The following is a 25,096-nucleotide window of genomic DNA, read 5'->3' on the forward strand; positions in this document are numbered from 1 at the left end:
TTTGGCACAAATAAAACCAGAGGCTGCCATCAAGATCTTTAAACCTAATTCCACAGACGCCAAAGTAGCAACAGTCACAGTTCACATCTCTTCGATTTTCCTGCTCTCTCTTCTCTGTGTCAGAGAGAGCTGAGGCAGAGGACAAGCCTGCCAGGACTTTACAGCTCTGCTTTTCCAAAACGACAAGCCATTTCACTCCTCCTTCTTCCGCATCAATAAGTGTTCTCTCTCTACTGGATCAATCCCGTTAACAAACACACTTTCTATAATGTCTGTCATAAAACAAAAACTCCCCAGATCCCACATTCTCCTTCAGCTACTGCCCCATTTTCAGGTTCCCCTCACAACAAAATTCATTAAAAGATTATCTATACATTTTGCCTCAAATTCCTCTGTTTTTTCTTGAAGTCACTATAAAGAGGCTTTTCTTCCATCATTCCACCAGAACAGTTCTTCTGAAGGTCATCTTTCATTTCCATGCTGCCAAATAAATTCTACTTCTAGGTATACTCTAAAGCATTGAAAGCAGGGATTCAGATATTTGTACACCAATGTTCAAAGCAGCATTACTGACAATAGTCAGTAGTTTCCACAATGCAAATGTCTAACAATAGACAGATTAAACAAAATATGGCATATACATACAATGGAATACTATTCAGCCTTTAAAACGAATGGAATTCTGATACATGCTACACCATGAATGAACCTAGAAAAATTACGCTAAGTCAAATAAACCATACACAAAAGGACAAATATTCTGAGTCTACTTATGTGAGGTGCTTAGAATAGACAAGTTTGGAAGTTCCCTGCAAGTCCAGCGGTTAGGACTTGGTGCGTTCACTGCTAGGGCCTGGGGTTCAATCCCTGATCAGGGAACTAAGAACTGAGCTGCACAGCCAAAAAAAAAAAAGATAAACTCATAGAGAAAGAAAGTACAATAGAGGTTACTAGGGGCTGGGGTGGGGGGTGTGGAGGAAGGAGGAATTACTGTTTAATGGGTACGGAGTTCCTGTCTGAGATGATGAAAAGCTCTAGACATGGATGGCTGTACAACACTGTGAATATACTTAACACCTCTGAACTGTATGGTTAAAAATGGTTAAGTTTATATTATGTATATTTACCACAATAAAAATAAATTTTTAAAAAAAAATCAAGGTCCTAGATTTTCTTTCCGAACCTGCTTCTCTCTCATTCATCTCCCTTTAAAACAGTTATTCTAATCTTTCCAGTTGTTCAGGTCAAGAACCCCATAACCAACCCTCAGGGAATCCTGTTAACTCTACTTTCGAAAGATACCCAATATCCCACCATTTCCTAAGACGCCCAGTGCTACTGCCCTGGTCCAGGCTGCCACAATGTCTCCCTGGATTTGACAGCCTCCTCATCCGCCTGTTTCTGCCCTTAACCTTCCCCTTGTCTATTCACATCACAGCAGTCTGCGCTATTTCTTAAACATATTCAATATATCGGATCAAGTCACTCCAAAGTTTGAAACTCTCCAAAGGCTTTTCGTCTCAGTCAGAATAAAAGACTAAGTCCTGACTATGACGTACAGGTCCCCACTATGACCAACAGGTCCCCAGACAATCTGGCCCCCGCTTCCTCTCTGATGCCTTCTCCTACTACTCTCCCCTACTTTCCACTCCAGCTGTACAGGGTTCCTTGTTCCTGCCTCTGGACGTCTGTGCTAGCTTACCCCTCTTCCTGGGATGCTTTCCCTGCTCGGTAGCTACCTGGTTTCCTCTTTCTTTCTTCAGAACTTTGTTTAACTGTCAACTTCATAGTGGGTCTTCTGGCATTCTTAGCCCCCATCTCTTTATTTTTTCTCTACAGCACTTACCATCATAAATGGCAACCTACTCCAGTATTCTTGCCTGGAAAATCCTATGGACAAAGGGGCCTGGAGGGCTACAGTTCATGAAGTCACAAGACTTGGACATGATTTAGTGACTAAACCACCACCAATTCACTTATTTAAATTTTTTAAATTTGGACTTTCCTTACTAGGATAAAAGCTCCAAGAAGGCAACGATCTTTGTTTTACTTACTCCTTAGCACCTGGAATCATGCCTGGCACATGGTAGGCAATCAATAAATATTTGTTGGATGAAAAAAAACAAAAAATTTTGCCAACCTGTGCTTTTAGGTTATCTTAACCATGTTAAATACATACATGCTGGGAACTGTACACTCTTAGGACTAAACTCTGGCTAAAAGCAAGTATTAGTCTATAATCTGTTATTCCTCAAGCTAAATTAGAACTTTTGTGTCTTGGGAAGTATCCAGTAAGGCCCTATGTTTAATAAAAACTACCCTGACATATATTAACAAAGTCAGAAAATGCCAAATAATGGGGAAAATGATGGATAAATGAAATTATAGAACAAGTGGTTCTCTGGACCCATTCATGCCTTCTAATAAAGATAAACACCAAAATTAACTTTCCCAATTAAATCTAAGTCCAAGTTTCATTTGAATATTCTTGTTCCCAAGTTCTATTACTAAACTTCAGGAGGCTTACAAGAAACAGAGCTAAAGAGCAAAGACGCCTACGGGAATAAAGAAAAGTAAGGCCTATGTATTGGAAGAAGGGATTATTTTTTATGGTAAAATGCATTAAAGCAAAGCCAGCTTGGCAGACCCTGTACCTGCAGAAATGTATAATCTCTGAAACTGACTCTGGGACACTAATAGACCACATTAAACACCAAAAAGTCAGAGACTTGCAATAAAGAGAGTTTTGGTTTGAGAGTCAAAAGACTAAAATGCAGCTGACCTAGAGAAAGAGCAAATTAAGAAAAAGAAGGTTCATATTTGTGAAGTACGTAAATAAACTCTCAATGTCATATCCAATTTAGAGAGGGTATTAGGTTAAGGGTCATTGAGATAGTGCAATAGACAGGCTAGGGAATGAGGGTTATAAGACCAAGCAATTCAAAGCAACTATTTACATTCAGTAACAGACTCCTCAGGACGCTGCTGCTGTTCCTGCCTTCACCAACATGACTCCTATCACCTGGTTTCCAGCCTGAGGAGCGGGAGAGGTGGGCTTACTCTTCTTTCATGCCTCATAAGTTTCATAGCTAACATAACAGGTAATTAACTACTAAACAGCCATTTTCTTCTCCTCTCCAGAGGGAAACTGTTGATCAGCCATCTAGAAAACATTTCTCTTGCCATTTTCATAAGAGGGAAAAAAAAAAAAAAAAAGTTTAGTGGCTCTTGGCAACCACTACAGTCTCAGAGCCAAGTGGGCATTTTCACCAATTCCACAAGCCTCCATTTAATCCTTGTACTGAAATGATCAGAAAGTCCTACACGGTGTCACTCTTCCCAACAAATCCCCAGATGACCCATGACCCACATGTAAATCTTACACCTGTCTGCAAGGACTAACAGCTAAAGGAAACAGTTAAGAAGAAACTCATTGATAAAGAACGTATGTTTGCTGGAGGTTTTCTTGGTTTGAACTTTGGGGAACTAGAGAGGACATGAAATCAGGCTCTGAAATCTAGTTAGCTGAAAGCCAACTCCAAGAAGATTGAGGTGATAATACTCAGAAAGAGAGAAGGAAATGAGTCTGATAAAAAGACCACAAGCACAACAGATCCAAAGAAGTATATCCTGAAAGCAACTGTGTTCTCTGATAAACAGCCCTCATTAAAAAAAAAAAAAAAAATAGTTGTTCTCATTTTCCTTCAAAGCAATTCAAGGTGTTCATAGGATTAGTAGTACCCTGGGCCCCACTGTACTGGAGGATAAGCGTTTTCTCACATCAGAGTTAACATATTGATCATGATACTTTGATGAGATGACTACTGCATATTTGACTGGAGTTGGATAAAGATCATGCCAACTGTCCCTAAGTGGGACAGCTGAACTCATGTACCAGTAGCCAATGCAAATCATGTGCCTAATACCAAATACAAGAGGTTCCAGCTCAATGCCACACAGACCATTCATATTTGCGCCAGTTGGGAGGAATAAGGATAGGTGATAGTCAGCTTGGAGTCTTTCAGACACTTGTGGAGGATGATCTGGCTGAGGCCACACAGCACTGGTATCCTGGTCCCTTCCTTGTTTGTTGTTTGGTCACTAAGTTGTGTCCAGCTCTTTGCAACCCCATGGACCGAAGCCCACCAGGTCCCTCTGTCCATGGGATTCTCCAGGCAAGAATACTGGAGTGGGTTGCCATTAAAATTCCCAGTGTGACTTTCTGTCCCCTTGTGAATCCTATCTATACTGGAACCTCTAACACACAAGAGAACAGAAGGACTTATGTTTGCTCTAAAATTAACCTCATAGCTTTTCTGCCCTGATTCTTCAAGACCAAAATGAAAATCATCCATTCGTAACAATTATTGTTGGTCTTAATTTTCATAGAGCAGGCTTTCACTCTAACTAGTAAGAACCGAAAGAAAATTGCTCTTAATCCCAAGTGGCTAAGTAGTAAAGAATCCATCTGCCAAGGTTCAATCCCTGGGTCAGGAAGATCCCCTGACCCAGGAGGAGGAAATGGCAACCCACTCTAGTATTCTTGCCTGGAAAATATCATGGATGAAGGCATGAAATCCCATAGACAGAGGAGCCTGGCAGGCTACAGTCTGTGGGGTCACAAAGAGTCAGACATGACTGAGCGCGCATGCAAAGATACTACATTGTAAGGCCCTTAACCATTCAAATCTACCCTAATATCTCAGAATGCTAGGACTCCTCTTGTTTTAAGGGCTCTGCCGACTTTATATTTTTATCTCCCAATGGCTGGTCTGACTCAACTGAGAACAATTACTGAGGCAGAGTTCACAGAATCCTTTGACATGAGTGACATATTAAGGTAAGATCATTATCAAGTAATATAGTGTTATTAACAGCAACAATACCCCTTTATCAAATAAAGGGAGTTTTGTCTTTTAGAACAAAACAGATTAAAATATTTTAAACACTCCAAACGAAAAATCACAGAAAAAGTGATTTTTGTATGGCTCTAAATTTTTGTACTACTGATTTTTGTATTATGTGCACAGATCACATACTACAGAACCTCTCTCCTTCATGGCTACAATATAGGTTTCCTTTGTTACAGCTCCTTTATTTTAGAAAGTCATTTTCAGGGACTTCCTTGGTGGTTCAGTGGACAAGACTTCATGCTCCCAATGCAGTGGGCCTGGGTTCGATTCCTAATCTGGGAACTAAGATCTCACATAAGGCAGCTAAGCCCATGCACTCTAGAAAAGCCCGGGCACTGCAACAAAAACCCAGCACAGCCAAAATAAATCATAAAAATTAAATAAATAAAAAGTCATTTTCCTTAAAAGAAAATTCTTTTCTTCTGTACACTTCCCTGGTGGCTCAAAGCGTCTGCCTGCAATGCTGGAGACCTGGGTTCAATCCCTGGGTAGGGAAGATCCCCTGGAGAAGGAAATGGCAACCCACTCCAGTACTCTTGCCTGGAAAATGCCATGGATGAAGGTGCCTGGCAGGCTAGAGTCAATGGGATTGCAAACAGTCATACATGACTGAGCAACTTCACTTCTCATGTATAACCCATGCAGACTAATGGAACTACCATTTATCCCTCACCACAGCTAGAAACCAAAATCTAACCTGGACTTCTTTCTCTCACCCTTCACAGCCAATCAAATCACCAAGTCCTATAGACTTTATCTTCTAAACATTCCAATCATCTGGTCCTTTCTTTCCAACTTGACAGCTAGAGCATTGCTGCTGGCCTCCATCATGCCTCCACCTGGAAAATCATGATAATTTCCTAAATTATCTACTTGTTTTCAGCTTGCCCCATCTAGTCCATTCCTTCCCACTTCTGTCAAAACAATTTTTCTAAAGTGCCTTCAGAATACTAAATTCCCTCACCTGGCATTTAAGGCTTCTCATTTACCAACCAATACCTGCCCCTCAATTTATTGTTATCACTTTAAGTGAACACCTACCACACACCAGGCTATATGCGAGGGCACTGGAGATAACAAGGTTAGACACAGATAGTGATCTAAAGGAACTACATGTGAATATATAATTACAGGGGGAAAAAAAAAAGGTTAAAGATGTAAATAGAAATATGAACACAGGAGCCCAGAGAAGGATGCAATTAACCCTGTCAGGGAGGAAATAGGCTGAGGTCAGGAAAGACTCTACAGGAGGCAATGAACAAAGAACTCTTTGCTCTTCCAAAGATTGAACAGAACTCTCATGATGGACATAAGCATGAAGATATAGGATGGTACGCTGAGGAAGATATAAATTCTGCTCTCTTCAAGGATCACCTTTTTTAGATTTCTTAACCTTCCCCACCTGCCTCCAAGTCAAGGTGAGTTAGGAGTTAGATTTCCTCCTTTATGTATTCCTTTGGACATATGATAATTATCATGGTTGGGTATTCTTGTCACAGTCTCTTCCAGCAGACTTAAAAGATCAAGAAAAGATGAATATCTTGTTAAAACTCTGGATTCTTAATGTGCACAGTGCCTGCACATGACACAGTGGTCAATAAATGCTTGTTGAATGTGTGATTATATAATATTTTGAGCAATAAAATCTTAAATTAGAAGATAATTTGCCCCTTGGTTCATACAGTATACTCGACAAATTAAGAAGCCTTTCAACAGACTGAAGAAAGACAGCAAGATTGTAAAGTTACAGCAGATTCCTTCTAGATCAAACAGACTGCTTTCTCTCTAAGCCTGGGTGGTGGTGGTAGTGTTGCTGTTCAGTAGCAAGTCATGTCTGACTCTTGAGACCCCATGGACTGTAGCCCACCAGCCTTCTCCAGCAATTGGATTTCTCAGGTAAGAATACTGGAGTAGACTGCCATTTCTTTCTCTGGGGGATCCTCCCAACCCAAGAATTGAATTTGCATCTCTTGCATTGGCAGGTGGACTCTTTACCACTGAGCCGCCAGGGAAGTCTGAGTTTACTTACAGGTAAAATGAAGGTGTCATATTAAGTTACTGAATCTACCTGCATAAAACCTTGCATTTGTCCCCACCCCTTCTGTCTAATTCCACAGGCATTTCCTAGAACAGATTTTTTTTTTTTAAGAATTTTTTTCTTTTTTTGGATGTGGACCATTTTTAAAAGTCTTCATTGAATTTGTTACAATACTGTTTCTGTTTTATGTTTTTTGGCCGAGAGGCATGTGGGATCTTAGTTCCCTGACCAGGGATCAAACCTGTACCCCTTGCACTGGAATGCAAAGTCTTAACCACTGGACTGCCAGCAAAGTCTCTAGAACAGATTTTAAAAATATATCCAACCTGGATGACAAGGGCCTTCTCACTAGACTTCCTACCTTCAGTCTCTTCACAACAATTCATCTTCCACATTGCTGCCATATTCATTTTCTGGCTCCAGTGATTTTCAAAACATCCCTCCCCATCCCACAACTGACTAGAGAGAAAAGTCTAACCTCTGCAGCCTATCCTCAAAGTTATCTACCATCTGACCACAGCATACATTTCCATTCAACAAACTGGTCTGCTATTATTCTCCATACAAGCTCATGACTTCTCACCTCAAATTATTCTCTACTTAGAATATACTTTTCTACCTATAAGTAGGAAGACTTAAACAGAAACTCCAATTCTACCATTTACTGATCGGCAGTATACAAGTTATTTTAACCTTGAATCTTAAATTCTCTCATCTCTAAAAGAGGGGTAATGATACTTTGGTATTAAGTTGTTATGAGGATTAAAAAATAACATAATAGGTTGGGCACATAATAACTAATCAAAAAGTCATAGTTTTTATTATTACTACGCTTCAAGGCTAATTCAAAAGCCAAAATCCTAAAATGTTCAATATTGCTAATTATTAGAGAAATGCAAGTCAAAACTGTAATGAGCCACAACCTTACCCTGGACAGAATGGCCATCATTCTGACTACTGTAGACGACAGTCTGCAAATAACAAACGCTGGAGAAAGTGTGGAGAAAAGAGAATCCTGCTACATTGTTGGTGGGAACTAAGCTGGTGCCGCCACTATTCAGAACACTAGAGAGGTTCCCCAGAAAACTAAAAACAGAATTATTAGATGATCCAGCAATCCCACTCCTGGGCATACATCCAGACAAAACAATAATTCAAAAGATATATGCACCCTATGTTCATAGCAGCACTGTTCACAATAGCCAAAACGTGGAAACAACCTAAGTGTCCATCGACAGATGAGTGAATAAAGAAGATGTACTATATATATATATATATACACACAAATTATATATAATTGTATATACATATACAATGGAATACTACTCAGCTATAAAGAGTAAAATAATGCCAATTGCAGCAACATGGACACAACAAGAGATTACTGTACTAAGTAGTCAGAAAGAGAAATACAAATACTGTATGATATCACTTATATGCGGAACCTAAAGTGAGTCACTCTGGAGAAGGAAATGGCAACCCACTCCAGTATTCTTGCCTGGAGAATCCCACGGACAGAGGAGCCTGGCAAGCTATAGACCATGGAGTCATAAGAGTCGGACACGACTTAATGCCTAAACTACCACCACCACACCAAAGTGAGTTACTGAGTCATGCCTGATTCTCTGCAACCCCACAAGGCTCCTCTGTCCATGGGGTTCTCCAGGAAAGGATACAGGGGTGGTTTGTTATTTCCTTCTCCAGGGGATCTTCCTGACCCAGGGATCGAACCCGGGGCTCCTGCACTGCAGGCAGATTCTCTACCGACGGAGCTACCAGGGATTACTTGTGGAACTTAAAATATGCCACAAATTAACCTATCTACAAAACAGACACACAGACATGCTTGTGGTTGCCCAAAGAGAAGGAGGGTGGAGGGGGTAGGGACTGGAAGTTTGGGGTTAGTAGACACAAACTATTACATATAGAATGGATGAACAACAATGTCCTAATGTATAGCAAAGCAAACTATATTTAAGATTCTGGCATAAGCCATATTGAAAAAGAATATTAAAAAGAATAAATACATGTGTTAACTGAGTCACTCTGCTATACAGCCAAAATTAATACACCACAAATCAACTATTCTTCAATAAAAATAAATATATAAATGGCCAGTGAATATTTGAAAAGATGATTGTATGCTTGTGTTTAACCGCTCAGTCATGTCTGACTCTTTGCAACCCCACGGACTGCAGCCCACCAGGCTCCTCTGTCCACAGGGATTCACCAGGCAAGAATAAAGAGTGGGCTGCCATGTCCTTCTTCAGGGGATCTTCCCAACCCAGGAATCAAACTCAGGTCTCCAGCATTGAACATGGATTCTTTACCAAAAATGTCATCAAATGGTCAGGAAAATTGAATGAAAATAACAAAGTATGTTTTTCACCCACTTTATTAGCAGACATTAAATTGACTATTAATAATCAGTTTTGGTTAGGGTATTGGTATAGGAAAGACTCACACCATTGGCAGAATTTTAAATTAGATTTTTCTTTAAGAGTGGTAACTTAAAAGAAAAAAGAATGGTAACTTAGCAGTTTGTAACAACTTTTAAATGTATGTACCTCAGACTTTAAGTTCTACCTCTCAGGGTTTATCCTGAAGAAATACCGAGTCCCCATGGGGAAAACTAAAAAGAAACCACATTCCTAATGAAGTCCTCCTCCCAGCTGGAAGCAACCTCTCTCTCCTTTAAATTCCTCAGAAGCAGTCTTTACTTCTCTTAAGACAGTTATCTTTGTTTTCTATTTTGTTATTTGGTTGTTTACAAATCTGGTTGTAGATATATCTTATCTACCTGGTGGTCTTTCAAACATTCTGAGACCAGAACCCATGGCTGATTCACCTTTTTGTTTCTCTTAGTGCCTAAAACAAAGGCAGTCAAGCAATGATTAATGTATAAATAATAAAGAAAATCTTAAGAATTATATGTTCATTTTCAGATGAAAAGATACACATTAAAGAATTCATATAAATGCACAGAAAAGTGTTCATATCCCCTTCTTCTCTTCAGGATAAGTACAACAGGAAGCATAATGCTTCCTGGAATATTTTTAAATGTATATGGTTGTCCTCACCTCATCAAGTGGGCACTTGATACCCAGGCTGCAAACAACTCAAAAGACAGTCTGTTCTGACCTAGAAACTCGAGGAAATGTTCTAGTCTTCATGAGAACTCTGAAAATACATTCCCTGTCTCCCTCAAGTGAGTTGAGATCTTAAAAAATTGCCTAGGGCTGACTGGGCTAGTCGTTGCAGACACAGTTCCCCTCTTTGTTGGGGCTCAGAGGCAGCCCTCAAGACGCCTTAGAAACCATACATTCTAGGCCTATGAACTGGCAGGTTTTCTTAGTAAAACAGAGAAAACATTTTTACATAATTTAAAAGGGAATTTGAGGATTCTGCATTTTTCAATGCCAATGCCTGGTTTGAATATTGACTACTATTTAATTTCTCACCTCTCAAGTCTTACAGACAATCCTTTGGTGATAGAAGCTGATGGTTTCCACACATGAAGTGATATATGCAATCTTCCTGAAGATTTGTATCATATGCATACTCTTACAGAAAAAGGAACAAGTAAGACTCTCTTCCCCACTGGAAAACAGTACTTAAATTGCTGATGTCAATTTATAGGAACCCAGCAGAACTGGTCCAGCATTAATTCTTTAAATACAGGATCTTGGCTCTTACAAAAGCCTTAAGATCAAATGGACTGAAAAATCAGTAAGCTAACAGGAGAGGAATGGATTCAGTACAGAAGTAGAATAATCAATGACCTTGGAGATTTCAGACAAATCAGATTTTCTATTGAAGGCAGAGATATAAATATCACAAACACAATACAGACACAGAGAAACAAAAGCCTCCAACTCAACTTTCTGTTTGAAAACTTGTTAGGTCTAGAGAACTGTTCAAACCACAGCTGCTAATGGTTATGGATTTGGCAATCAAAATGTCTTTGTTAAAAAAGAAAAAAAAAGGTTTTAACTGCCTTACTATTGAGGTTACAAACCACAGCCTTGACGCACTGCTGCAGTCAACATCCTCCCTGCTGATTTTGAGAGCTTACATCTGCTGCTGGCAGATAAAACCCTGGCAAGGCACGGGCTGCTTCCAGGGGAATACAGAAGAAGTCTTCACTAGACTGCTCTCACCTACCTTTCTTTCCTGAGTTGAGGCTACAGCCTTTTCTGCATTGCTCCTAACTTGTTTAGGTTGATCCGTGGCCATTACTCAGGACAACTGACAGTCTAGCAGGATTTTTTCCTGGCACAAATCAGCCATGCCAGCCATACTACTTTTAGAAGATAAAAGGAAGACGAGTTCTTAGCTCAGGGGAAAGCATTTTAAGCACACACATATATATTTTTTAAATATTTAAATTAAATTATTTAAATTAATATTAATTTAATATTTAAATTAAATAATTAATGTTGATTTAATACTTAGGTTAAATACTTAATTTAATATTAAATTAAATTAATTAAAATTTTTAAATTAAATTTTATTATTTATTTTATTTGGAGGCTAATTACCATATTGTATTGGTTTTGCCATACATCAACATGAATCTGCCACAGGTGTACACGTGTTACCCATCCTGAACCCCCAACCCCCCTCCCACCCGGTACCATCCCTCTGGGTCATCCCAGTGCACCAGCCCCAAGCATCCTGTATCCTGAATCGAACCTGGACTGGCGATTCGTTTCTTACAAGATATTGTACATGTTTCAATGCCATTCTCCCAAATCATCCCACCCTCTCCCAGAGTCCAAAAGACTGTTCTATACATCTGTGTCTCTTTTGCTGTCTCGCACACAGGGTTATCGTTACCATCTTTCTAAATTCCATATATATGTGTTAGTATACTGTATTGCTGTTTTTCTTTCTGGCTTACTTCACTCTGTATAATAGGATCCAGTTTCATCCACCTCATTAGAACTGATTCAAATGTATTCTTTTTAATAGCTGAGTAATACTCCATTGTATATATGTACCACAGCTTTCTTATCCATTCATCTGCTGAGGGACATCTAGGCTGCTTCCATGTCCTGGCTATTATAAACAGTGCTGCGATGAACACTGGGGTACATGTGTCTCTTTCAATTCTGGTTTCCTCAGTGTGTATGCCCAGCAGTGGGATTGCTGGGTCATAAGGCAGTTCTATTTCCAGTTTTTTAAGGAATCTCCACATTGTTCTCCATAGTGGCTGTACTAGTTTGCATTCCCACCAACAGTATAAGAGGGTTCCCTTTTCTCCACACCCTCTCCAGCATTTATTGCTTGTAGATTTCTGGATTGCAGCCATTCTGACTGGCATGAAGTGGTACCTCATTGTGGTTTTGATTTGCATTTCTCTGATAATGAGTTATGTTGAGCATCTTTTCATGTGTTTGTTAGCCATCTGTATGTCTTTTTGAAGAAATGTCTATTTAGTTCTTTGGCCCATTTTTTGAATGGGTCGTTTATTTTTCTGGAATTGAGCTGCAGGACTTGCTTATATATTTTTGAGATAAGTTGTTTGTCAGTTGCTTCATTTGCTATTATTTTCTCCCATTCTGAAGGCTGTCTTTTCACCTTTCTTATAGTTTCCTTTGTTGTGCAGAAGCTTTTAATTTTAATTAGGTCCCATTTATTTATTTTTGCTTTTATTTCCAATATTCTGGGAGGTGGGTCATAAAGGATCCTGTTGTGAAAACCTTAAAGACTCCACCAGAAAATTACTAGAGCTAATCAATGAATATAGTAAAGTTGCAGGATATAAAATCAACACACAGAAATCCCTTGCATTCCTATACACTAATAATGAGAAAATAGAAACAGAAATTAAGGAAATAATTCCATTCACCACTGCAACGAAAAGAATAAAATACTTAGGAATATACCTACCTAAAGAAACTAAAGACCTATATATAGAAAACTATAAAACACTGGTGAAAGAAATCAAAGAGGACACTAATAGATGGAGAAATATACCATGTTCATGGATCGGAAGAATCAATATAGTGAAAATGAGTATACTACCCAAAGCAATCTATAAATTCAATGCAATCCCTATCAAGCTACCAACGGTATTTTTCACAGAGCTAGAACAAATAATTTCACAATTTGTATGGAAATACAAAAAACTTTGAATGGCCAAAGCAATCTTGAGAAAGAAGAATGGAACTGGAGGAATCAACCTGTCTGACTTCAGGCTCTACTACAAAGCCACAGTCATCAAGACAGTATGGTACTGGCACAAAGACAGAAATATAGATCAATGGAACAAAGTAGAAAGCCCAGAGATAAATCCACGCACCTATGGACACCTTATCTTTGACAAAGGAGGCAAGAATATACAATGGAGAAAAGACAATCTCTTTAACAAGTGGTGCTGGGAAAACTGGTCAACCACTTGTAAAAGAATGAAGTGAAAGTGAAAGTGAAAGTGAAGTCACTCAGTCGAGTCTGACTCTTTGCAACCCCGTGGACTGTAGCCTACCAAGCTCCTCTGTCCATGGGATTCTCCAGGCAAGAATACTGGAGTGGGTTGCCATTTCCTTCTCCAGGGGATCTTCCTGACCCAGGGGTTGAACCCAGGGATCGAACCTGGGTCTCCCGCATTGGAGGCAGACGCTTTAACCTCTGAGCCACCAGGGAAGCCAGGAAAAGAATGAAACTAGAACACTTTCTAACACCATACACAAAAATAAACTCAAAATGGATTAAAGATCTAAATGTAAGACCAGAAACTATAAAACTCCTAGAGGAGAACATAAGCAAAACACTCTCCTACATAAGCACATATTTTTATAGTGTAGTGCACTTGATTTTAAACAACCACCAATAAAACCTTTTCTGTTATTTCTTTTAAGGAACTAAATAATCATACTATGCCCAAAATAGTGTACTTTAACTTATCAAAGAAAGGCCAAGAATGAAAGCTCAGGAAGTAAATTACTGACTTCCTTTGGGGACGGAAAAATTTAGGAACAAGATGCAGAAGTAAAATATGGTCCCAAGTCACAAAAGAGATTAGTTTCGGTTGAAATAAAAATTACTAGGTCTACACAGGTTTTCAAAGAAAATGCAATTCAGCTTGGTGATGAGGAATGAGCATGAAGATGCAGAAAGAAGACAAGGTCAAGAAACTGTTTCCTGGATTATTGTCCCTCAGTGAGGACCAAAAAAAACTCAAATGTATTTAGACCAGCACTTGCTAACTATATATACCATAAGATACTGGTATGTAAATACGGGGGGGTGGCAGGGGGTGGGGTTGTGGTCAAAAAGCTATGAGAACACTGTATACTATATTGATCAAATAAATTAGAGAATTACTTCAGAGAGTCATAATGGACACTAGCACATTAAGGGCTCTGAGAAATTCTGCACTAAACAAACAAATTTATTAAATTCAAAAAATTTTTCCAAATCTGCATAAATTTTCTATGCATCCACAGAAACCCCTCACTCCTTCCCCTCTTTTTCCCCAGAGAACACCTATGCCATAGAATGGTTTGGGAAATGCTAGTCTAGAGTTATTATTCCTAAACTCTCAACTCATTCTTGAAAAAATGAGAATAACGTTAGTAAAACAGACTAGGCAATCACAATTCTTACATCACAGAACCCTAACTCAAACAGAGACAGGTGGATGACCAAAGGTGCTTGGGACATTTTCCAAAAGACAGCCAAATGCCAAAGCTACAACCTTTCAAAGTGGTAAGGGCCTTATCTAATAAATAATCCCCTAGAAGAGCTATTATCAATTCTGGATACTTTGATGTGCTACTCTCAGAAACAGATCAGATCAGATCAGTCGCTCAGTCGTGTCCGACTCTTTGCGACCCCATGAATCGCAGCACGCCAGGCCTCCATGTCCATCACCAACTCCTGGAGTTCATTCAGACTCACGTCCATTGAGTCAGTGATGCCATCCAGCCATCTCATCCTCTGTCGTCCCCTTCTCCTCTTGCCCCCAATCCCTCCCAGCATCTTTTCCAATGAGTCAACTCTTCGCATGAGGTGGCCAAAGTACTGGAGTTTCAGCTTTCGCATCATTCCTTCCAAAGAAATCCCAGGGCTGATCTCCTTCAGAATGGACTGCTTGGATCTCCTTGCAGTCCAAGGGACTCTCAAGAGTCTTCTCCAACACCACAGTTCAAAAGCATCAATTCTTCGGCGCTCAGCTTTCTTCACAGTCCAACTCTCACATCCATACATGACCACAGGAAAAACCATAGCCTTGACTAGATGAACCTTTGTTGGCAAAGTAATGTCTCTGCTTTTGAATATGCTATCTAGGTTGGTCATAACTTTCCTTCCAAGGAGTAAGCGTCTTTTAATTTCATGGCTGCAGTCACCATCTGCAGTGATTTTGGAGCTCAGAAACAGAAGGAAAAAAAAAAAAAAAACCAATGGGGAAAAGCCACAGCAAAGCTGACCATAGGGAAAACAGATATGGGGCTCCTGTTTGATGGAAGTCTCGTGGCTTTTGGCATTTGGGGATACTCTAATGTCATACACATCAGGAAAATTCATAAAGAGTTGCCAGGACCTCCAGCTGGGAACACATGGAGCATGTACTTCTGGGTGCTGCCCTCATCATCCTCAGGATAAAAGATAGAAAATAAGCTCAAGGAGGGTACCATGCTGACTGAAATAGAGAAATTCTTGAGAAACCAACAAGATTTATTCTGTTAACTGAGTTTTTAATTTCTATAAACCTTGTGGTACTCTACAGACTAGGATCACAGCCTCCTACCCTTCTCAACACAAATTTGTGGCAGAAAGAAGATTGGTTAACTGCCTAGAAACTGAATTCATTTGACCTTGAATCAAGTGGTGGTCTGCCTGATCAACAAATGAGATAATAAAGGAAGGCCCCTGGCCAAAACCTACCACACACAGGGCCAGCTGCTCCTGTGTTCTCTTTGAGAATGCAGCAATCCTACAAAGGAAATATGATCTATCAAGTGATATGAAGCTCTTCATCAATCTCTAAAACTGTAAAGTCTACATCAACAAAAGGAATTTTTACAATTATTATTTTTAGAATGAAAAAAAGGAAAAAGGGAGGAGAGGAGAGGAAAGAAGACACTGAAAAAATGGGCAAAATGTCCATAGATAGAACCAAGATAGGCACAAGGGTGTGGAAAACAAACCGCCTTCATGCATCTGCAGTTTTGCCTAGGTCTAGATCAGGTACTAAGGGCGAAACAAAAGGGCCGGAGTCAAAATTCATACCGAATGAAAGCATTATACTCACAAAGTAATCAGAAAAGGGCTGAGGAGGCAATCCACAAGAAACTGAAATACAGAAAACTAGAGCGATAATAACTCTTGGCTAAAGCCTGGGAGGAAGGAATAGAAAAAATGAGACGGATGGGAACAGTTTTTTGTTTTTTTAATTTACTTGGCTGCCCTGGGTCTTAGCTGTGGCACGTGGGGTATAGTTCCCTGACCAGGGATCAAACCCGTGCTTTCCACATTGCGAATTTGGAGTCTCAGCCACTGGACCACCAGGAAAGTCATTGGTTTTTCTTCTTTTTTCTAAGAAGACACTTAATTAATAATGAAAGGCAATTAAGAGTTTCTGAAAAACAAATAATTAACTGAAAAAAATTAAGGTGAAGAACATATTCTTAAGTACAGTGGTGGAACCCCTACTGCATAACGTTAACTGTTTCAAAAAACAGGAAAACCATACTTTTAGGTAAGACTCTTTAAGGATGGGACTTTCCTATTTTGGATTCCTGCTAGTCTGAGTCTTAACGTAAAGCTCTAAATTTCTAAAGTTTTCCAATTAAGCTAAAGTCCTTCAGCTCCCTCTGCTGTTCAAAACTGTACTCTGTGCTTTCTGCTCAGTCGTGTCTGACTTGGCAACCCCAGGCTCCTCTGTCAGAGGATTTTTCAGGCAAAATACTAGAATGGGTTGCCATTTCCTTCTCCAGGGGATCTTGCCAACACAGGGACTGAACATGCATTTCCTGCATTGGCAGGCACATTCTTTACCACTGAGCCACCTGGAAATCTTTAGCAATCAAAATACATACAAGATGCATATACAAAAATAAACACATACCCAAAGATGGCATGGTCCAGGCAATCAGAGTTCAAACATACATGTCTTTCACGAAATTCTCTAGGCTGGACCAAATGTTTCAGAGTATATAACAAAATCTACCATTCCCGCCATCTAACTGAAATAATTCAAGTAATAATGAACAGTTTCTTCCCCAAGAACAGGAAAGCTTTATTAAGGAAAAGGACTCTACACTTATTAGATTGTGGCAGTAGCTTTTTAGGCAGAAAGGTACCAGTCCTCCACATAGTAGGAAGCAAAGCATCATCACTATGTTTTTGTTTGTTTGTTTCCTTCTGCTGTGGTCTTTTCTCTCTCCAGTATTTCCTCCTTAGGAGATTCTCCTCACATGTCTGAATTCAGTTTCTAGCTCACCATATACAGGATACTCTGAGCTGAAGAATCTACAGGACAGCTACCCTGGCAAATCAAGCATCTGTCCAAAAGAAATATTCTTTACTCACCTGATCCTTAAACTGCTTCTGAGACAAGCAGTCAATTAGGTCCACACAGCCCAGAAGACAGCCTGATGGATAGTCACTGGGAAATTCCACACCTAAATTAAGAGTAACAGAAGGATTATATAAATTTCCTTCTTTGTGACCCTGGAACTCACAAATCTGTTTTCAATTCTGAATAAATCATTTTCTCATCTGTTTGTAGACATAAGGAAAACTATCAAGCTTGTTACCTATCATAACTGTTTGAATTTTAACAAAAAAGTTGGTTAACTGGCTTAGTCCACTATCCACATCCTAAGCTATAGGAAAATAAACCTCAAACCACTAAAGTTCAGGGACCCCACAACTTCACTTCAAACACATCAATTCCACTATACTCAACTGGATCAGACTAGAGTTTGGTAGTGCTGGGTTCCAGAAATTGGAGGTTTCAAGAGAGCAACTATAAAAAAGTAGTAAAAAACATAAGAATGTCAGAATACAAATTTTAAGGAACCCAATCATACCAGTCAAAACAAAAAGTTCTTTTTAAGGAAACATGCACTTCTGATTCCTAAAGCTTGATTTAACTTTTAAAGGTGGTTCTGTAATTATTCTTTCATTTTACCTTCAAAATTACTACATGCATTGAATCAGGGAAGGAAACCAAGACAACCAACGGCCAGAAATTTAAATCTTATTTTTTAGGATATAAACTGAGAGTGTTTGCAGTGATTCTCAAAACTCACTGCTGAAGTCAACTAACTTTGATCTGTCCAAATCTGATTGCAGATGTCTATTTGAATCACTCCCAATGAAAAAAGGTCTTATTTGTGGTTGTTCTTCCCAATCTAAAGATCCCAGAATTTATAGTAGTTATTTTACTCTCATAATAACAAAAAATGTAGAAAATTAAGACTAGTTGGTTGATTCCTGGCGCTAGGAACTGAGATTTTTCTTTGTCTTGTTTGGGGACTTAATGCTTTGAATAGCTGTCCATGATTTGCCACACACACACACAAAGTTTAAAGTCCCTTTCAGCCAAAAAAACCCCCCAAAAAAACACAGGAAGAAGGAAGTGAAAGAGGATGAACGTCAATGACTTCTCTCCACAAAGTAAGACTGAAATTAGAAGAGTATGTGCCTGTTACCTTTCCCACGGAGGAGGAGATAAGTAGTCTGGAGTTCTGAGACTTCTTGAGGAGAGGGTCTTTTTGCTGTGGCTGCTATCCAAAGTCTTCCTCTGTGAGGGGTGTACCAATTTCTTCCCTCCACCCTTAAACAAATACAAATTTAGTGGGAAGAATCTAAATGCTAGTGTCTACTAAAAATACATAGTGATGCTTTGGTTCCTAGTATGTGGAGGACTGGTACATGGACATTTCTGCCTTAAAAAACTATTGCCATGATCTAGCTAATAACTGTAGAGTCCTCCTCCCATAGAGGATCTCACACATTCGAGCTAAGTTGCTCAGGCATGTCCGACTCTGCAACCCTATGCGCTGCAGCCCATCAGGGTCCTCTGTCCATGGTTTCTCCAGATAAGAATACTGGAATGGGTTGCTATTTCATTCTCCAGGAGGATCTCATTAACATACAGCAAATTATCCAGGTGAGCCAAGAGATCTACAGATGATATCTCACCATGAGGGGTATTTCTGGTAGAAAAAAAAAAATTTCTCCTATAATACCTTTCACTTGAATATGAACCCTGTTCCCTAGTTTTCCCTTTCATTAGAACAAATCATCTCTCTCAGTTCCTATGTTTTACCTATCTCTGTAACTCAGAAATGAAGCTTTCACCAGCCTTTGGACCTCCACGATCCAAATCTTCCGTTTTCAAAGCATCTGAGTTGTACCACAAAAATTAAAATCCTTGCCTTTGAGTCATGAAAGATTTGTTCATTGTTCTCTAACCTGACAGGAAAATTCCCACCCACACATAACTCCTCAAGAATAGTACTTTCATAGTTACTATTTAAAAATGAGTTTAACTAGATAAAAATGCTATCATTTTTAAATTGCAACCACATTAATTTATATTTTCTAAGTATTTTATAAAGGGTTATATTCTTTGTAGATAATTAAACAACCTGTTAACTAATTTGAAAGAATCTTTAAGTGGAATAACAAAATGCAATCAAGAGAATGTTACAGCTATCTACTCTCTAAGGATTACAAAAAGATGTGCCTCCTTTAGTTTCTACAAGATAAAATAAAGTAGCCTGATAATATAACCCTATTATATTTGTCTTATAATGGGAAACAGAGAAATTCTCTTATCCTTAGTTTTCTAACATAGATGAATTGGAAGAGTACCAGGCACCTGGTAGATACCCAGTAAGTGGAGAATGTATCAATATATTTCTTCCCTCTACTCCAAACGATCCCAAGGGATATTGGGAAAATAGTCTCACAAATGTGGCAGAACCACCCACTTTGTTTCTGTGGTATTAGTGACTGTGGGTTGGATGCTGTTCATCCTGTTCTTTTCAGTGAGAAAATGTGGATAACACAGATCCAAAATAGGATGAGAGCAATATAAACATTCTGATTCCCTCAGCAAAAAGCAAGCTGTTTCGTATTCTACTTTGGGAAAGGAAGACACCTCAACTGCAGAGAGCGGAATGAGAAGAACAGACATCTGAGGGCCCAGGTGCCCTAGAGCAGCAGCAGATTCACATGGACTTGTAATGCCACTACGTACATGGATTATGGAACATTTAGGAGACAAAGCAGGAAAGCCGGACTTTCAAGAAGGGAGAAAAATGGTAACGCACCTTCGCAAGGAGGCAAATCACAGCTAACCATGAAAAACACTAAAGTTGAAATGATTGCTCCTAAATTCTGATAATAATTTTCTTTCAAGAAAGCAGAGAAATGACTGAAGCTTACAAAGTAAGAGTGGAAAGAGCACTTCGAAAACCAGAACTCTAGATCCCCTATCTGCCACTGACTAGGCTTTGCAATTCAGAGCAAGCTATTGAGTTGGTCAAAATGTTTGTTTGGGTTTTTTTTTTGGCTGCACTGGATCTTTGGTGCAGCGCACAGGGTCTACATGGCAGCATGTGGGCTTATCTCTAGTTGCAGTGTGCGGGCTTCTCTTGTTTTGCAGCACAGGCTCTAGAGTGTCCAGGCTTCTTCAGTCGTGGCTCATGGGCTTTCCAGTTTGCAGTGCACAGGCTTAGTTGCCTCACAGCATGTGGGATCTAACCAGCAATGGAACCCCCGTCCCTTGCATTGCAAGGTAGACTCTTAACCACTAGACCACCAGGGAAGTCCTCATTCGGGTTTTTCATAACATGTTTTGAAAAATCCGAACACATTTTTTTTGTCAATCCAATACTTTACCTTTGGCTGCTTAAGTGTTTAAGACTGTAATAATACTGGACTAAGCTACTTCAATACAGCTACTGTTTTGAAAAGTATAAAATTGTATTTAAATATAAAGCATTATTATTGTGATGAGTTAGGACACTGCCAGGGATATAAAATTCTAACAGATAAAACAAGAAGGAAAAAATAGGTATTTGTATCCTCACACTCACTGCAGTATTATTTATAATGGCCAAGACGTGCAGACAATGTAAATGTCCATCAATGGATGGATGAGGATTATTCAGCCATAAAAGAAAACCAAGTCTTGGACTTGCCACAATATGGACCAACCTTGAAGAATTATGCTAAGTCAGACAGAGAAAAATAAATATTTTACGATCTTACTTTACATGTAGATTCTGAAAAAAGCAAACTCATAAATACAGTGATAGACTGAGTGAAGGCAGTCACAATGTACAAACTTTTAATTATAAGATAAATCCTGGGGATGTAATCTACAGCACAGTGACTATAGTTAATAATATTATATTGCATATTTGAAAGTTGCTAAGAGAGTAGGTCTTAAAAGTTCTCATCACAAGAAACAAAAAAATTTGTAACTATGCAAGGTGATGGATTTAAGACAAACATATCATGGTAATCATTTTGCAAAATATACATATATATGTAATCATTATGTTGTACACCCTGATGAGGTTTTATGTCCATTATATCTCAATAAAACTGGGAAAACAAGGGAGAATGAACATATAATAGTAAGTGAATGAAGAAAACCATAAACATATATATACATATTATGACCTCACTATGTAACAATTTGCGAAGGATAAAGAATATAAACAAACACTCAAAAATTATAAAATAGCTGTTTCTAGGCAGTGGAATTGTAGATGATCTTTCTTTTTCTAGCTCATTTTCTGTATTTATCAATTTTCTGTTTACATTTACAAAAGCAAAGGGAACAGCTGAACTCAGAGAAAATATATGAAACCATGGAAGAGTAAGCTATCACCATTACTCACATGTACAACGACTTTACAATACCTCTACTATCCTCACTACTCCTCCCCACTTTTTCTAGAAAAGGAATTTATGGTAAAACAGCTTCTCAATATGGTTATTCATATTAAAAGACAGATGTATAGATAGAAAAACAAAGTCATAATTAGGCTAGTGACTTTTAAGAATTAATAAATAGGCAGAAGAACTCTGAATTTCCCATAGGATCAAACCATTAAGGTTGCTGAGTGCTATATTACAAAGGCCAAGGCAAGAGAAGTTTTCAATAAACTTCATTCCAAAGAAGAAAAGACTTACATTCAATTCTTTGTTATGACTAGGACCTGTCGTCTTTCTAAACTCAGTTTCTTTTAAGCTATTCAGTTAAAAAAAAAAGTCCATACCATGCATGAATACACTGCTTAAAGTTCTATGTGCTGAAGGGTATTATAAATCATTGCTAGGCTGGGAAGAAGAGTCCCAATCCATAAAGCTAAATCAAATCTACATAAAAACTTTCACTGTCAAAATTCACTTCTGTCCTTACCTTTTAATCCCTCGGACAAGCAGAGAAGCCCAAGGCTGATGCATAGAGAGGCACCAGCCGCCATCAAAGCCTTCCTGAAATTCTTGGTCCTGGATTCGAAACTGATGCCGAGATGAGCTGAACTCTAGTCCTGATCCTGCTGGATGGAAAGCTTTCTTCTGTGAGGCTGCACCCATCTGGTCTATCCACTATGCAAGAAAGAAATCAAACACATAATTTTGTCTGCCAAGGGAAAAATCTGGAATAGGCATACAAAATGAGATGAATTCTAATAATAATGAATCATGCTGGGAACATTCTCTTAGAAAAATGTACCCCCACCTTTGTCTGAAACAAAGTCAAAAAAAGTGGAGAAGGTATAAATTCAGTAGAAGTCCCAGGTATGATAACATGGTCCCATCTTGAAGGATAGTTAGATAATGCTGAATTCTCCAAATATAGCTTCCTAATTTCAGCAAGAGCACAACTATCAGACCAAATAACTGATTTGAAATTAACACTTTAAACTTATTAATGATCCATACTGGATTCTGGACAATTACCAAATACAGTTCTATCAGCCAAATGAAGGTTCAACATTTTGGTTCACATGTTCTTCACATGCTTAAGGAACTGGGTCACAAACTGTTACCATGATAAAGCCAAACAGATGCTTTCAGGGGGTCAGAGGTTCTGACTGTTGGATGTATGAAGTTATTAATACTCTTACACTGCAATGAACAACTTGTCCCCTAAAAGAGAGGATGGAGCACACTGAAACAAGGCTCCCATCATGTAAAAAGAATACCAAATTACAGGGTACGGATAATTATAGGAGGCTAAAGAGTCTTGGCAGTAGTTCAGTCAGAGAATGACAAAGGTTAACACTTCTTCCTGAGCAAGAAGACTGAGTGCTCTGTAATTTATTTACCAAAAAAAGGGGCTCTGTTGGGATGATGAGGTTCTCAGTTAGTTGTATTAATTTATTAATCTTTCATTTAATAATTTATAGGAAACACAAAAATGTTAGGAGGGTAGAAGCTCAAGGCAATCATTTAACCCCTAAGATTTCAGTTTTCTCAACTGTAAATGATGGAGTTGGACTAAATGAATCTCTAAGAATCTTTCTGTAATAAAATGACTGTAATTAATTGTGTCATAACTAAAAAAAAAAACAAAAAACCACAAACATTTATTGAGTACTTAATGAAGTATATGTGAAAACATATAAAGTAGGAAGACATATAAAATACAAAAAAAGATAAGGTTCTTGCTTTCAAGGAACTTAAAATCCTAGTAGAAAACAGACACTTAAATAACTGTCCAAAACACAGGGCAGATATGAGTAATGACTACATAGGGATTTAAGTCCGTAAGTGGGAACACAGAAGCACAACTGATCCATTACAGGGGAAATAAGTGATTTCATACGAATGTTGGTATTTGAACAATCCTGAGGCCCAAATTCTCTGATTCTATCTCTATTACAGTTCTAATTCATATTACCTGTTTTTCTACCCCACAGCTACTGTTCTAAATTAATCTTCCTTGTCTTCTAATAATACTATTTTAGAGTCTGCTAACTCATCTCATCTCCATTTTTAACCTCTAAATAACTCTCTACTGCCTGAGTAACACTAACCTGGGCCCTCATCGTCTTCACACTATGCTAGCTCAATAACTGTCCTAGCAATTTCCCTGCTTCTGTCTGACTTTTCCCTCCAGTCCACTCTCTACACAGGCATGCAGGTCATGCCACTCTTCTGCTAAAATTCTTCAAAGACTCTTCCCTGTCTGTGTGCGTGTGCTTAGTCACTCAGTCGTGTTCAGCTCTTTGCGACCCCATGGATTGCAGCCAGCCAGGCTCCTTGGTCCATGGGGATTTTCCAGGCAAGAATACTGGAGTGGGTTGCCTTACCCTCCCTTCAGGGGAGCTTCCCAATTGAACCCAGGTCTCCCGCATTGCAGGAGGATTCTTTATCATCTGAGCCACCAGGGAAGCCCAGTCTTCCCTGTCTACTTTAGAATAAAACCAAACTCTTGAGACATAAGGGCTTTCATGATATGATGTTACCTACTACGGTTTTTCCAGTGGTCATGTATGGATGTGAGAGTTGGACTGTGAAGAAAGCTGAGCGCCAAAGAATTGATACTTTTGAACTGGGTGTTGGAGAAGACTCTTGAGAGTCCCTTGGACTGCAAGGAGATCCAACCAGTCCATTCTGAAGGAGATCAGCCCTGGGATTTCTTTGGAAGGAATGATGCTAAAGCTGAAAACTCCAGTACTTTGGCCACCTCATGCAAAGAGTTGACTCATTGGAAAAGTCTCTGATGCTGGGAGGGATTGGGGGCAGGAGCAGAAGGGGACGACAGAGGATGAGATGGCTGGATGGCATCACTGACTCGATGCACGTGAGTCTGAGTGAACTCTGGGAGTTGGTGATGGACAGGGAGGCCTACAGTGCTGTGATTCATGGGGTCACAAAGAGTTGGACACGACTGAGCGACTGAACTGACTGACTGACTATACTGGAATGAGTAGCATCCCTCTCAAATTTATGTCCTCCCAGAACTTGTGAAATTGACCTTATTTGCCAACAGATGTAATCAAGATAAGATAGAGTCATACTGGATTAGGGTGAACCCCAAATCCAGTGACTGATTCTCTTACAAAAGGAGAGAGGAAAAAAAGGATAGAATACCTGGAGACAAAGACATACAGGGAAGAAGTCCACATAAAGGCAGAGGCAGAGAGTAGAATGATGC

At 39.1% G+C, this 25,096-nt stretch overlaps 1 protein-coding gene across 3 annotated transcripts in view; it reads right to left on the minus strand.

Annotated features, from left to right (window-relative positions):
- TRIP4 (thyroid hormone receptor interactor 4) overlaps positions 1-25,096 on the minus strand; it is a 51,980-nt gene that overhangs the window by 7,979 nt on the left and 18,905 nt on the right. The window contains exons 9-12 of one of the 3 annotated variants that reach the window (XM_070796643.1): positions 22,352-22,539; positions 18,618-18,742; positions 17,491-17,582; positions 16,284-16,494 (exon numbers count right to left, since the gene is read on the minus strand). In XM_070796643.1, coding sequence (XP_070652744.1) covers positions 16,354-16,494; positions 17,491-17,582; positions 18,618-18,742; positions 22,352-22,539 — 546 coding nt within the window. In that variant the 3' untranslated portion in view covers positions 16,284-16,353. Of the gene's footprint in view, positions 1-16,283; positions 16,506-17,490; positions 17,583-18,617; positions 18,743-22,351; positions 22,540-25,096 lie in introns of those variants that run through there. The other 2 variants (XM_070796644.1, XM_019968688.2) reach the window with 2 other exon arrangements.

The sequence above is a fragment of the Bos indicus genome, chromosome 10, assembly GCF_029378745.1.
Source record: "Bos indicus isolate NIAB-ARS_2022 breed Sahiwal x Tharparkar chromosome 10, NIAB-ARS_B.indTharparkar_mat_pri_1.0, whole genome shotgun sequence".
Taxonomy (NCBI): Eukaryota; Metazoa; Chordata; class Mammalia; order Artiodactyla; family Bovidae; genus Bos; species Bos indicus.